The sequence below is a fragment of the Aspergillus ambiguus genome (assembly GCF_047715705.1).
Source record: "Aspergillus ambiguus strain CBS 117.58 unplaced genomic scaffold BDV59scaffold_6, whole genome shotgun sequence".
Lineage (NCBI taxonomy): Eukaryota > Fungi > Ascomycota > Eurotiomycetes > Eurotiales > Aspergillaceae > Aspergillus > Aspergillus ambiguus.
The window spans coordinates 172319-186624 of NW_027395519.1; the positions used below are offsets into that span (position 1 = coordinate 172319).

General features: G+C 46.2%; 4 protein-coding genes across 4 annotated transcripts; all 4 read right to left on the bottom strand.

Annotated features, from left to right (window-relative positions):
• Positions 1-966: 966 nt before the first annotated feature.
• BDV59DRAFT_211275 (DUF3712 domain-containing protein) lies at positions 967-2264 on the bottom strand (the record flags this gene model as incomplete). The annotated part of the gene is made up of 4 exons (XM_073695773.1): positions 967-1323; positions 1372-1496; positions 1560-1981; positions 2032-2264. 4 exons carry the CDS (start codon positions 2262-2264, stop codon positions 967-969), a joined length of 1137 nt encoding a protein of 378 aa, XP_073550397.1.
• A 2306-nt stretch (positions 2265-4570) lies between these two features.
• Positions 4571-5860, bottom strand: BDV59DRAFT_172863 (uncharacterized protein). The gene is made up of 2 exons (XM_073688788.1): positions 5585-5860; positions 4571-5537 (listed from the first exon to the last, which is right to left on the bottom strand). Exon 2 carries the CDS (start codon positions 5118-5120, stop codon positions 4935-4937), a length of 186 nt encoding a protein of 61 aa, XP_073550398.1. The 5' UTR covers positions 5121-5537; positions 5585-5860; the 3' UTR covers positions 4571-4934.
• Positions 5861-7423: 1563 nt separating this feature from the next.
• BDV59DRAFT_211276 (histidine phosphatase family protein) lies at positions 7424-9251 on the bottom strand (the record flags this gene model as incomplete). Its single annotated transcript, XM_073695774.1, has 3 exons — positions 7424-8847; positions 8909-9065; positions 9128-9251. 3 exons carry the CDS (start codon positions 9249-9251, stop codon positions 7512-7514), a joined length of 1617 nt encoding a protein of 538 aa, XP_073550399.1. The 3' UTR covers positions 7424-7511.
• A 1372-nt stretch (positions 9252-10623) lies between these two features.
• On the bottom strand, positions 10624-13454 carry BDV59DRAFT_211278 (uncharacterized protein; the record flags this gene model as incomplete). Its single annotated transcript, XM_073695775.1, has 7 exons — positions 10624-11738; positions 11792-11907; positions 11959-12009; positions 12059-12181; positions 12228-13200; positions 13256-13310; positions 13361-13454. 7 exons carry the CDS (start codon positions 13452-13454, stop codon positions 10700-10702), a joined length of 2451 nt encoding a protein of 816 aa, XP_073550400.1. The 3' UTR covers positions 10624-10699.
• Between the last annotated feature and the right edge of the window lie 852 nt (positions 13455-14306).

Below are 14306 nucleotides of genomic sequence, written 5' to 3' on the forward strand. Positions count from 1 at the left end.
CTTAGCGTAAGCCGAAATGATCGTCCTCATACATGTTTGTCACAACCCTCAATTTCCTACGGACGAATGGATTCATATGACACTGTGAGTATTAACAACTCAAGTTGAACTAGGACTTAGAAAGTGGTGATTTCACTGCATCTGATTCTAGGATACTGTGAATTGACGTCCTGAGAAGGTCAGAGTCGTGGGTCTAGCTTTCGTGGCCCTCATATTGAACCGAACCATCCGTAATCCAGCCACAGGCCTTCTGATGAGGTTACAGTATGTTTGTGTTATACAATTTTCTTCGAGTTTCCGGTAGATTCCATACTTTGTTAGATAGGTGTTGCATAACATGGGTCAGTAGAAACTTGCCCTGGATATTTGGACACCTACTCTGCCTGTAGGTCCTAGACTTCCTTACCTAGGTTGATATGCGGGTCAATACCAACCAACGAAATACTATTCGACCGCAAACCAGCACATAAACCAATGCGTACTGGCATTTCTCAAGGGTGGACCCTTGTACCGGTTCGGCAAGCCGAATTGTGATCGACAGTCGATATGCCGCTAACGAAATACGGCTAGGGTTGCGAGAGCTCGGGACTCTACGGAGTAGACCGAGATGGGAGAATTTTTTCACTTTGCCAATAAGCCAAATGTGTGCTTTGTTGGGGGCCCACTGTTAGGTAAACACTCCGGTATCTCGAGAAGTCCCCGTCTTTTTACAGAAAAGTGATGTCTGCCGCCCGACTTATGGCTCAGCCTACACTGGCTGTTCACTTCCTCTAAGGATGCCTCAATAATTCGTTAAGAGGTGAACTGTCGGTCATTCGTTGAAGGATTATTGATTAGATAGATCCCAAACCCCGGTGATTATATGATTATTGGTTCATAGTGCGAAATATGGATCTGTACAATGTCGAATCATCAGCACCATCAATATGTTATTCCAAAAAATATCATGGTATACGCCCACGTACCTCATGAGGATAGCTCAGTACTATTGTTGCCATGTAGTATTCCATGTAACGAGTTGATAAGCAATTCATTGATTGGTACATTAGCAGGAAGGGTAAGGGATTGCATAAGCTCTGTGTAGTAGGGAATTTCAGTCCCATCATAAACAACAGATCTTCCAACTGCATCCAAAGTGAGATATCCTTGGCGTATATTTTTGCCCTGGGTCTGCAGAATGGGTTTAATATTATGGAGAATAGTGGAAAAGTCCACAACACCTTCCAGTGGAATGGAGTTATTTCCGGGTGTGAGAGTAAGGTTTTCGAGAGTAGCGTTACCGACAGTGAGGTCGGCGCTTTTCAGATCCAATGTTATCGTCCCCTGATTTCATATCAGCCGTGTACTAAGGATAATAATCTTGCACCATACTATTTCTATAGTCATAACGGACGGATTTGGCAAGATCGCATTGGAAATAAGATTTATCCCATCGTCTCTCGGAGGCAGAATGAGCTGAGGATCATCAATAGAGAAACCTGAAAAGGAGTTCAGAGCTGGAAGGGCCATTAGCTATGGATCACTTGAGTTGGACTAAGCGTTGAGAGTTCATCACATACTGTTCTGGGGAAGATCCTTGTCTATCTTGATATGGGATTTCAGTTTTCCAAGGTGCACATTAGTCTCGCCATATGCTGATAATGGTGCATGAGGTGAAAACATCACACTGCGCAGGTAATATGTCCAAGGATCCAGGTTTAGTGGCGTGAATTGATTTTGAACGCCCACGCTAGTATTTCCGTGGATGACTTGCCCATCGCTGTAGACCTTAACATACGTAGAATTCCCGGGCTGGTCACGGTTGAACAAGTTTAGAGTATTCGAGTCGAGACGCACTGGGAGACTGATAGGCAGGTTCAAGGCGGTTTGAATGGTGAGTACCACAGAATCGGGCTTGGGCTGCATAATGCTTGCATCTACCAGTAATAGGGACGCGCTGTCTATGACATGCTGGCAAATAGCCTGGAAAATGATGGTAAAGCTGCACTATTAGTGACGTCCTGTATTGACAGATGAAGGGTGGGAAAGTACAAAATTGGGAGGAAGATTGCGAGGAAGACGATTCCTCCTATGGTATAGCAAAACCAGAACCGCTTCCAGTGACGACGGATTCTTTGTCTCTTCCCTGACGCAACGAGCCCGTCTCCTGCCTTGGAGGATGCATCTTGTGATTCATCATCAGACTCTTCCGTTAAAGGGCCTCGATTTGCTCCCAACGCATATTTAGCCTCCTTTGAGTCGAGATATGACGGGGTGCCAGTCATGATGTAGCAGGCTGCTCAATCGAAGATAGTTACAGCAGCAGGGCGCTGTGCAAACGACCCGTTCTGGCCGGTCATATACCAGCAGCCTCCAAGAGTGCTCCACACTCATAATCAATTATCGCTTGCTGATCTTTGTTCTTTTTTGTGTCCTTGTTATCTAAGATCGGCGGTAGTCGTGATGGCTAGTTCTGCCTTACAGCTTTAAGACACAAGCAGTGCACCAAATTCCATTCCATAATACCAAGTACGAACAATCAACATCTAGCAGTGACATTCTAGCGAGTAGTTTCTGGACTATGGTATTTCCCCGCCGTCTGCCAGTTGGGAATATAAGGTGGTTGTGGGTGCCATTGTCTCCGCGAAGCCTACTTGGGTATGTGGGGTGGAAGAATTGTTCAGGGACTCGACAAATTTGCGTTCCATATCTTGGAGGCCAGGTTCCGTTGGGGGCGTACCGAAGCCAATGGGATCCAGTCCCTGTCCATCGGGCAAGCTGGAGCTCTCAACCGGGCGTTTTCCGGGTCCGATTTGTTCTTTCCGAGGGTACCCACCGAAGCCACAAAGCAGCGGGCCGAAATTATTGCCTAGGTATACTGCGTACGCCATGCGGCGTGGGTTTCTGCGGATTTAGGGGCATCTAGAAACTTTACTGGCTACAGTCGGGATTATGCCCGGATACAAATATTACATGCTCTGTATTAGACCGTCATTTGGTATACCTGAATTACCATAGTATTAGTTTATATGCGTTCGTATTGGCGATGAGCCTTTTCGAATGTCCAGGAATGTGTGGAAGCCCCCTTTTAAAATGGGCTAAGTGTAAGCGAGTTACCACATAGAGATGGTATGCAAAAGGTCATCGGGTCAGCCAATCGCATTGGATCTCCAATATTGCTCAAGAAAATCTCCACCTAACCGATTACCTTCATCCACGCACAGCTATTATAGGAACTACGGTCATTATGAGTATCTTTTTCACCTGTACTCTCCAGAGTACAACGCACTTGCGATTCATATGCATACAATATATATGTTAGCTTAAACTGCCAAGATCCATATTTCGAAGCATCTTCAGAGCGGTGCGAGAGGCTGTGTATATAACATTGATGTTGCCATCATCAACACGAACTCCGGACTCTGCTCGTGATGCAGCATACATACCACCAACCTTTACAGCATTAACCATGTATGGGCTAATGGAGGGAATAGTATCCTATTAGCGATCTTGTAAAAAATAGTTCTGATGGCAATCTATAGCCGCATCCTACACAAATTGGTTTAAATATTATACGTATCCCCATTCCGTCTTTGACACAGTGGGTGGGGAAGTTGTCCGTTATGGCCAGTCCATAACGTTATAAATCACGCCTATGCAGCATAACGTTCATCACACATAACGTTATCCTAAGGAAATTTATACTGCAGCGTCACCCGATTAGCGTTTTAACCCCAAAGTTGACAAGACTTCATACTCCACACGAGATCACTATACGTTCAATGTTTGATACCTACCAAATGCTGTCTCTTCTTTCCACCACACGCATGGCTGTAGGTCTTGGCTTCTTAGCCATTCCAAAGCCTCTTGCCTCTATCTTTCTCATGCCTTACAGCCCTGAAGCTGCCATTGGTTGCAAGATGGCCGGGAGTCGAGATTTTGTACTGGGTATTCTTCTTTACGTTTCCAATTCGCAGAGATCAACGCCTCTTACAAACAAGGATATCCATTCAAGCGAGCATACCCTACTTTCGACAGATGGTCGAGCCCAAAAAGTATACTCCTGGGATTATATACGTCAATGTTTAATTGCTGGTTTGCTGGTAGATGTGTTCGATGTGCTCAGTGTGATGTGGTGCTATCTAGACGGGTCTTTGCCGATTGAGGCAGCTGCGACATTGGGTGGAGGCGCCTGTCTTCTCCTCGGCCTTGGAGCTTACTCCTATCGTCGCGTTCCTATTAAGTACAGATAAGGGGTTATCTGTACTCAATCAAGACATTGAGTGCCCGTGGGGTGTGGGGGGTGTGGCGATGGTAGTTCGCACCCTCTTGTGGAGCTTCATATACCCCGAAGTCTGCAGTTGCATAGGAAGTTACTGCAAAGACAGACGCACAGATATCCAATCATATCATGTTGAATCTCCCATTTATCATGCCTACCATCTCACTAAAGCTAACGTGGGATAGTCTATGGGATAGTCTTTAAACCCCTTAATCTCCTCTTTCTTTCAGTCTTGAATTAAATTTAAAGTCTTTAACAGGTCAGATAGTATAATTTTGGGGCTAATGCATGGCAATTCGTCCTCGTTATCGGCCTTTCAAATGTTCATCCTTGTTTAGGCTTCCACTATGCTTTGGACGATACAACAATGTATGTAGCATATCAAACCAGCAACCAAAAAAAAGAAAACCAAGCGTCAATCGTGGGCTGTCCAGTGGTTTTGCTGCTCAGGCATGTCCCATTCATCTTTCATTGTCTTCTGAAACTTATTGAAGTCCATGTCACTATTTGGAGTAAAATCATGGATTGAGGCTCTTTCGCCGTCCTTTTTGGAAAACCGGAAGAATTCGGAGTGCTTATCGTCAAAGTCCTCATATCTGTAGGCCTGCAGCGTTACACATGTCATTCGAGATGGGTTGCGCAATTTGTGGATCTGATATTGATCTTGGCCAAGTCAAGTAACGTCGCCTTTTTTCAGCAAGACAGGACTGCCAATTGGCTGTGGCTCATTGTCAGGCCCACGAATGTCGAGAGACGAATAATAGGTACAGAGGTTTTGTCCCTCCAGGGCCTTAATTATCGCGGATGCATTGCCGTGGTCGTGGATAGGGGACGAGTTCCCTGGTGGCCATATCTCCATGACATTCCATGACGAACTCCGGGTGAGTCTCCCTGTAGTATCATGCTAAGACCGGTGTTCTCGGTATGAAGGAGCATCTACATACCTTATTCTTTCCAACAGTTATCCTCAGGTAGCCATTCACAGGGTTTCCTCCCATGATTTTAGATATCAACTTCTTCTTTGCCCAGAGACTTTCCGTAATCACGGAACGGTGAATAGCGTTATAAAAGTCCGGGAAGCTTTCCGTGTTTAACACAATGTTGGCTCCAGCAACGTTGTGGAATAATTTCTGGCATGAAGCAGGAAGATCGGCAAACACAACACGAGTTCCTTCGTCAAGTTGTGTGAGGCTGATTTTATCAGTTCCAACCACCAAAGGGGGTAGAGCACGCCCGATAGGATGGGGGTGAGTCGGAATTTGTTTTTGGAAATGGGCTGCCTCGATTCAGTATTGTATTCCTTAGGTTCAAGGGCGAACTCACACGACAACCATTGTAGACGTGAACCTTCTTCAAATTGCTGAATCTCTTATAGATCTCCGCGTTCCAGACCCAAATCCCCTTTTCGTTTTCGTGCTTCAATTGGGCCTCAAACAATGTTAGTCTGTCATTGGCCATATGCGTTCCGTATTTGATAATTCCGTAGTATTTACCAATGGAAAGCTAATAGTGACAGCGCTTGCCTACAACAACTCCGCCATTCTTTGTTGAAGGGAAGTTTTCTGTCTTAATCGTCGTGGCTGTGGTGGCTCCTTCTTTACAGTAGGTTAACTTGCAAGACTTTTCCTTAACTTTCAACGTAAAATATATCTTTTTTTACCGCCTGTGGCAATTTCATATTTTAAAGAGGCGTGCTTTTTCGCTGATTCTGGCGCTGACTTGGGCTCTGACTCTGGCGGTGGCGGTGGCGCTGACACTGAAGTTTCAACGAGAATGGTGCCCTGGCCTTCGATACGTAGTTCATCGCTATGAACCCAGAGAGATGATGTACCACCCCGTGTAGCAATACTAGTTAGATGAACCGTCCCACCGGTGTCGCCATCACGATCGACACTTGTGCCAAGGTCAAAGATATTATTGTCAATATCGAAGAGAGGATCAAATGCACGCCGTAATGTCATTATACCAAGAAACTGCACTGGTAATGAGGTTGATATTCGGTTGGATGATGAGCCGATGTGTGAAAGTTATAGGTTTAAGGACCGACCTCATATTAATAGCCGTCGTAGGGAAAGCAAATATAACTAATCGTATATGTCGGCCCCCAACGGATGCCCTTATTTGTGCAACGGTGGTTGCGATGACTACGTAAGGGACCATTACCCTTAACAAGAATGAAGCACTGCTTTTCGTTCTATGTAATAAGAGGATATTGTCAGGTCTATCCCGTGGTGTTGCATCTCAGAATTAGATGCTCGGTAGAGGCCGTCTCAAATTCTCGCTTGGAGAACTATTCGCAACAATACAAATGCGAGATGAGTCGTTTTGGCAATACGCAGGGGAGAGTCCGTAGGAATGTTGGTATTGTAGGGCGAAACTGGGGATAGCTGATTTTGTAGTAAAGGGGACAGGGATACAGTAGTGGTGAGACCAGTGAACGGCATAGTGCTGTTGTAGTATTTCCTCAGTTGAGGATTTCACATAATACTTTTACGTACCCTGTATTCGGTGTGCTCGTATGTTTTTCTGGGAGGTTACACATCTAACGCAGGATCTCGGAGTTTGAAACAGGGTTTTTGTCCGCCGGAGCGAGTTCTGGACGCGCGGCTTGAGAAGTATTAATAACAGCAGTCGTTTAATGAATTGATAGATTGATTCAAACTGTATGTACCCACCAAGCTAAACAGTCAAGCTGTGTCTGTTGCCTCATATTGCCGGATCACTTGCCTGTGGTGAGAAATGGTATGAAACATACGACACGAGTATTTATATTGAGAGGTGAAGCTCCAGCCCATTTGACAGGAAGTACCAGAAGAAGGACCAGATCAACAGAGGCACAAATGGATAAGCTGAATGACAAAGGTTTGATCAATTGGGATCGAGCGGGTGCGGGGTTGTCAGGTTAGTCCAATGAATGGCTAAGCCTTTCACTGCAGGTGGTTCACTATGTTCTGATATAGTATTGATCTCAGTATCTGCCATGCTTACACATATTTATTCAATTTGCATCACAATAAGGGATATGGTGACTCAAAGGCTAGACCTTTATCAACTCTATCGCCTTGAGACAGTGCTTCCCAGAACTTTTCCCCTACGGCTATGACATTTTATACAAGGGATATCTACTGGCATCACCTCTTCCTCCCAATCATGTAGATAAGTGTTTGATTCTTGGGATCTCTCAAAGCCGCTTATCCATTGATAGTACATAATCCTTGCAATCTCGGAAAGGCGCTGTTTCTTTAGCAACTTAGATTGCCCCGTCACTAATTTCCCCATACGTTGGGGAAGGATAGTTGCCATAGCAGCTCTCGTCAAATTTGGCCTTTGGAATATTCTCCTTCAGAACCTTAACAAACGTCTGCAGCTCACACCACCCGTCATCGCGGTTTTCGCACACTTCAAAACTCCTGCCTAGGGGAATAGTTCTCTGATTCATCAGCATATGAACGTAGTATGTTTCTGGTCCCGATTCGTATGGCTGAGAATCATGCGACCGCCTAGCACGAACTGGCTGTGGAGTCTTGATAACTTCGATGTTGAACCGGCCTGCAAAAGGGACGATGTGGCTGACAATTAATTGTTGGTTTGCGGGCGGGCCATTGATAGGAAGGAATTGCGCAAATTGCGTAAGACCCATAGCTGTCAACATGGACATGATATCAGTATCATGACTAAAGTCCAAGTACAGAGCCTGATCTAGGGGGAAGGTGGTCTGTTTGGTGTCCAGGGTGTGATTGATAGCCACTGAACTTTCATCAGGTTGGGGATAGTGTTTCTGCAGTCTAGCAAGGAGCTCCTCAACATATCCAAGGCCAACTGCTCGTCCCGTAGGGGCCCCAAATGAATGGCTGCCATAGTAGCTCAGATCCATACTGTATTCAAAACCAAGCCACTCTTCGTAAGTGAAAAGTGAGCAAAACGGACTGTAACCGAGGCCAACCGTTTCGTATGGGCACATGGTCTGTGCATTATATGTGTCATCGACCGTCCAATTTGCATTGCCAGTCATGGAGCGGCGAAAGCGCTCGGTTGCATTTTTCAAATAAATACTCTGCCATTGACTGGATGCATTGTCTCCTGCTGATGACCGATCATTCTTAGAGTTGATGCACTGCTTGTCTCCAGCCAAAGAGTTATTGAAGCCAGTCTCTTCGATGAGTACTTCCAGAGTCACGTTTTTTGTCCAATCTGGCCCAAAGAACCCATTAAGCCAGTTTTCTGCGGACTGCAACATGCGCACCTGCGAGGTCGTTCGAGCAATCAGTGGCTTCGACGCATCATACAGTCGTCCGTAGTTAAACCAGCCAAGAATACCACTGTCAAAGAGCTGTTGACGTCCCAGAGCTGTAAGCTCTTCCTTTCCTAGTTCATACTTCCAGCTGTTGAGAAAAGACAGGTCTCCAAGAAACTTGGTCCCGCCCTGGATGAGCTCAGACACACGGTTCTCTAGGTCAGACACAGCGTCCCCAGAAGTAGGATAGCGAGAGCCATGGCGATGTATCATGTGCATCTGTATGATTCTAGATCCCTCTGGCAACGGGAACTCGTCAACGCCGAATCCAGAAGGATTGGGCATATACGGGCTACGCGTGTTGTTAATATCACAGCCAGAAAGTTGCTCACTTGAGCCATGAATAGACATACGAAAGATTGCCCATATGCTTGAAAATTTCGGCGCCATCCTGGCATCCAGGAATTGGCACATCCGTGACTACCGGTGTGTTAGGTATATATTTAGGGCCGCCAAAAGGCGCAGGATTTTCCTGTGCTAGGAAAGGTGGGGTCCCTGCTTCCGTCGGGCCTAAAATTTCTAGATGTCAGTTGCAAAACAGCGATTAAGCGGAGTACACAGGATGGACAAACCTGCCCAAGGACCATAGCTCGTCTGGAAGTATTCGGGAATAGTCGATGACCGACTCGGGCTGATAACTGCAGCATGCCCTGTAATTGCCAATGCAATGGGGAGTAGTTTCGAAGAAAGATGCATTTCCACGTAGTGAAAAGCCTGGGGACTCGATTCAATCAAACGATCGTTAATATTGATTGTTTTCATATACCAGCTATCCTATTTTCTCTGGATATGTTCGACCTTATATAGAGCAACATTAGCTCCACTGTATTCCTTCTCCGCGGGCTAACCCCCATAGCGTGGGGTCATCGAAACGGGTTGATTCATTAGCCGATCGCACGAGCTTGGCCTTGGTTGCTTCGGAACTAGCCGTCTCTCTCTCTGCCGTGGGATATCCCCGAGGATATTACTGGAAAAGGTATGTGCATGCCCAACACCTACGTCGTACAAATCACGCCCCCGCATTCTCAAACCTTAGGATCCTTTCGGCAAAGGCCGTCGTTAGTCAATATACCACTCACCCGACGGCGAACTCAAATTGTATTGATTTGAGTAGAATGAACGTCTCGTCTCTGTCGGGAAACTGTTTGCCTATTTTGCCAAGGGCCTGTTTAGTGTCCTTATCCTTCTCTGATTCCAGATGTCAACCTTCGTTCCTACTGGTGCTTGATCCTTCGTCCGCTTGTAGTGACGGCTTTTGAACATAAATGAGACTGAAAATGGATTCCGTCGCATATATCGGCTTTTAAATGTAAAACAGGTGTACATTGAAGCTGGTAAGATGAAATGAGAGACCGACAAACCCTGGCTTATACCACGGAGTGTATGTAACATCCGACATGCGTAGGGCTGTTTCTCCACCCCCACAAATGCAAGCTTTGAGGATCCGCTTTTAATCTTGGCTTCCAAGGTCCGATTCGATTCAAACTTCCACCATTTCCCCGATGGGCGTCCAATAAAGTGGAAATGACAGCGACGGATAAATTCATAAAACACCTTCAGCAGCACGCTAAGAAGTGTTGTATTGAGGGCATAGGACACACCTGATTCATTCATTGCAGTGTCAGCCTTTTTTCGCCCTCCAAGGGACTGCACACGAGAGGCGCTAATCTGAATCAGGAATCCTCTCCCGTCAGGCAATAAAGCAGAAGTTCCGCTTAACGTCTCACTGCTAATGGATCGGTTTTCAATCGAAGAAACCGATCATCATCATCGACACTGGACAGCTGTGGGAGACATAACGGACGAAGCACCCTCTGCAAGCTACCTGCGCTTCTGAGAATTATAATAGCTAACATATACGTGGTTATGGGCGAGAAAATCATGTTTCCCTGTTGGAACCGTGGGAATCTGTGTAATTACGAAGTAACCAGCAAGCTCCTCCAGATCAGTTCCCTACTGTCTAAATACCATGTCACTGTTCAGTTGGCTATACTTTCTGTTCATTGCGTTAACACTACGATCATGTCGGAAACATTTTCACATAAGTCTGATGAAATTGATACTGATTCATACAGATATTGTTAAACTGATCCATGAGCGATTGTCTCCTGAATGGGATTTGAATGCTTAAAACAAGGTGCGTATCATATAGCACCTCCAGAACCCTCTCCAGGAACGGTCAGTAAAGTGTCACTGATAATGTGCAGGACACGACGATATTCCTCCATGTTCCAGCGACCGATATCACCCAGCCGCTCGGCAAAATTCATGAATGTCCTTCGAGCCACACCGTAGGCATTGCGATACTTGGCCCCACGAAAGCATACAGGCCCCCCAGATTGGATAAAACGTGCTGCGGGGCTGGAACAGAGGTTTGCAGATGATGGTGCTTCCTCTGTTGATAGGCCCTTATTGCCTACTGATATCCAATCTATCTCCTCCAGTAGGTCATACCCAGATGAGCTGTCCCAAGACTCCGGGGGCTCCGGGGCCATGAGGAGATAGAAACCCATAACTAAGCCGGCATTGAAGAGTGCCATCTCAGAGTGAAGCATCACACCATCGGAACGCTTTTGTCGATCCATTACAACAAGAACCTGTGCGGCGTGCAGGCAGGCCCGCCTAGCGGTTGGGGTCCGGGCCCATGCTGTTATAGCGCTGGTTGCTTCCTGCGCATCTTGGGATCCATTACGACCAGCAGCAACCTCAATTGTTGGTAGGTGGGCTGTAATAGATAGGCAAAGAAGATGCCAGAGGACAACAGAATTGGTATTTCCAGTGAGAAACTCGGCATGACAGGCTTCATATAGAAGGCATATTCCGGAAGCAATGTGATGTATTTCTTCGTTCTTTGCGAATATTAATGGCTGTGTCGGAAGGTGTGAAGACTCTATCAGCCGATGGCTTGCCTCAAGGATGTGCAGCCACATGCAAGATAATATAGTCTGTGTACCGAAGGTGCTAAGCCCTGTACGGGGGCAATTGATATCGAAGGGTTCTGCCAGCATTCCCTCCCAGGGATCGTGATCACCCAGGGCCAGTCTCCAGTTTTCTAGATGGCGGATAGAAAACAGGTCATCAGCAGGTAAAAATGGCGTGTGGATTTTCCGTGAACTTAGCACCGGCGGAACTCCAAGAATATGTGCTGAATAGGCGTCCGAAAGAATCAAAGCAGCAATGAGTCTAGTCAATTGTTACTTCACAATAGGAAAAACAGCCGGCTAGTATAAACATACCGCTCTGCTGACTGAACACGCCCCCAAGCCTTCCATGTGACATCCTCATTACTAACAGCCCGCACGAGAGATAAATCGTAGCTATGGGAGTTGAAAAGGCCCCGATCACGAGCAAGCTAAAAAAGGTCAGAAGAATATATGAAGACTTACGAAGCTTTCATCCCTACCGTTAATGTCTCTTCATAGAATTCATGTCTCTGCTCGTCGAATGCAATATCCTATCTGCTGTTAGAGAAAGGGAATGGATTTTTGTATGGAGGCACCTACAGCAGTAGAAGCAGCTAAAAATAGGAGTAAGCAGGCGCTGGCCAATACAGTGAATAGATCCGGTGCAATGCATTGCCGCATATGTCTTGACGATAGTTGAGAACGACAATGTTCAATTGCCGCCTGCATATGTTAGATATGAGAAGTGACGAATTTAGTTGATACATACCGGTAAATATCGATCAATCAATACCCTCGCAGCCCCTCGATTGAGAATAATAAGACCAACAAGACACATAGGGAATAAAAGAGTACTAGGAGTCTGTGAGGCGTCGAAAGTAGACGGGCAAATAAACGGAAGAAGGGTTTGGAATTGATAGAAATACAGATCGAGACAGAGATCGAGAATATCTGCTGCAGGCAATACCGCATCACCCCAACCTAGCTGATGTTGATCGGGGGAGTTACCATGGCTAGTTATAGCTTGTTCCGTTGTGGTTTCATTCCCATAGTATCGAAGACAATCTTGGAGAAGCCGATCTCGACAATTGTATCTGAAACCCCATGCCGAGTCGAGTTCGTGTGTTGAGTCCAACATAGGGCGAAGCTCAAGACATGTGGACGAAAAAAGATTCTCCTTTGGGTGCAAGATTATATCATCCCAGCAGATGCTTTGTTGCGTGATACTATTAGATCTTCTTTTTCGCGTGGGCCAGAACCTTCGCACCTGTTCGAATTGTTCGTTAGAAATGGCGTTTTTTGATAGTTGGTTCCGCCAAATGTCTCCGGAAGACGGTGGTGTCATCAGAATCCCATCTAGGACTCCAGGGTCAAGCACATCCTCTTGTGAGACGAACGATGCAGATAGCGTTGGTAAGTCCAGATGCGAGGCAATGAATTCTTCGAACACGTCAGTATTCCCATGCGTAGGGGAGTTATCAAGCAATACACGTGGTTGTTCGATTGATGATCCCTTTTCCCCTACGCCATCGGTTGCTTCTTGGAGAGTCAAGATAGAGTCACAACGCTCGCCCATGGTTCGATCAAGATTTTGTGGGGTCGGATGTGCTAGATTCTGGCTGTCTGATGAGGGCGGCAAATGGCCAGGGGGATTTGGAGTCGGCCTATAGAGCTCCTGAGAAATGGACTCTCCATCTGATAAGGTTGAATGATGGTCGCGAATATGCCTGGTCAAGACGTCGCTACAAAACGTCTTATTTAGTGTATAATCTGCCATTCAAATAATGGTACTTATACCTCCGTGCATAAGCTCTTCCACAAAACCGGCACCTATGAGGCCTTTCGCCGGTGTCTGGCGCTGAATTAGCTAGGCGCACATTTCCCCAAACGTTGTGGACTTACGTGATCGCTCATGGCGCCTGAGATGTTCCACTTTAGAAAAGACACGACTACATCTTTTGCATTTTCTAGAAGAGACATCTTGTGATTTCTTCATAGTTCCAAGGGCATCCGTAATGTCTGGATCTGATGATGAGGGGAAAGCAAGAGTTCATAATTAGGGCTCGGGAAGAGTAACCAAAGAGTTGCCGAAAATGTGGGGATGCAGGAATGCGATGTCGATCCTGCGCACTAGATCGATTATGATAGGATAAGACCTGCGACATGGCGCTTGAAAGAATCTGCTCTTGTGTTTATTCCTTGATGTGGGGTTCCAACTTTCCTTCCGAGCCTTATATAGGCGTCTGTTTCTGTACACATTTCGACGTAGGACTATATAAGTATTCTAAAGATCAAGAACGACCCTTTCCACATCTACCTTGATATTCCCAAGAAAATACCCTTCCTCTCGGGCCTAAAGGGCGAAGAAGGAGGCATAGAGCAGCACCAACATTAAAGATAGATATCTAGAAGGAGACGTCCTGCACGATGGTGATAACAGAGTCCCAGTCGCAAGAAGCCTTACTTCACACATTAGAGAGCTTGATTACCTGTAGATACTGTCTTTTGCAGGCAACTTGAGCCAGGACTTTATTCTCTTCTCCTCACTATCGGCTCCCCCTCTCCACCAGTTGAGACTAACCAAAATTTGTGGAAAAGTATCTGCCGGGCTCTGTATATATGGCACCGGAATCTATACGACGGTGGTTGAGCTGGTCTTTCACGATGTCTTGAGGTGCGGGCATTGCGAATTGTGACCGGTTGAGTCTAAATTCTCATGAACAGTGGCCTGAGATCCTCAGCAGTAATATAGCACCAGCAGCCAAGTTAGAAGATATGGTTAAATAATTCTGGGGGGTTTTACACACACTGTCACTCTGATCCTTCATAGGGCACAGCCGGCGGGCAT

Bases quoted from the DNA above. Each gene is read 5' to 3' on its own strand.
- BDV59DRAFT_172863 (XM_073688788.1), bottom strand. From the start codon at position 5,120: ATGGAGATATGGCCACCAGGGAACTCGTCCCCTATCCACGACCACGGC.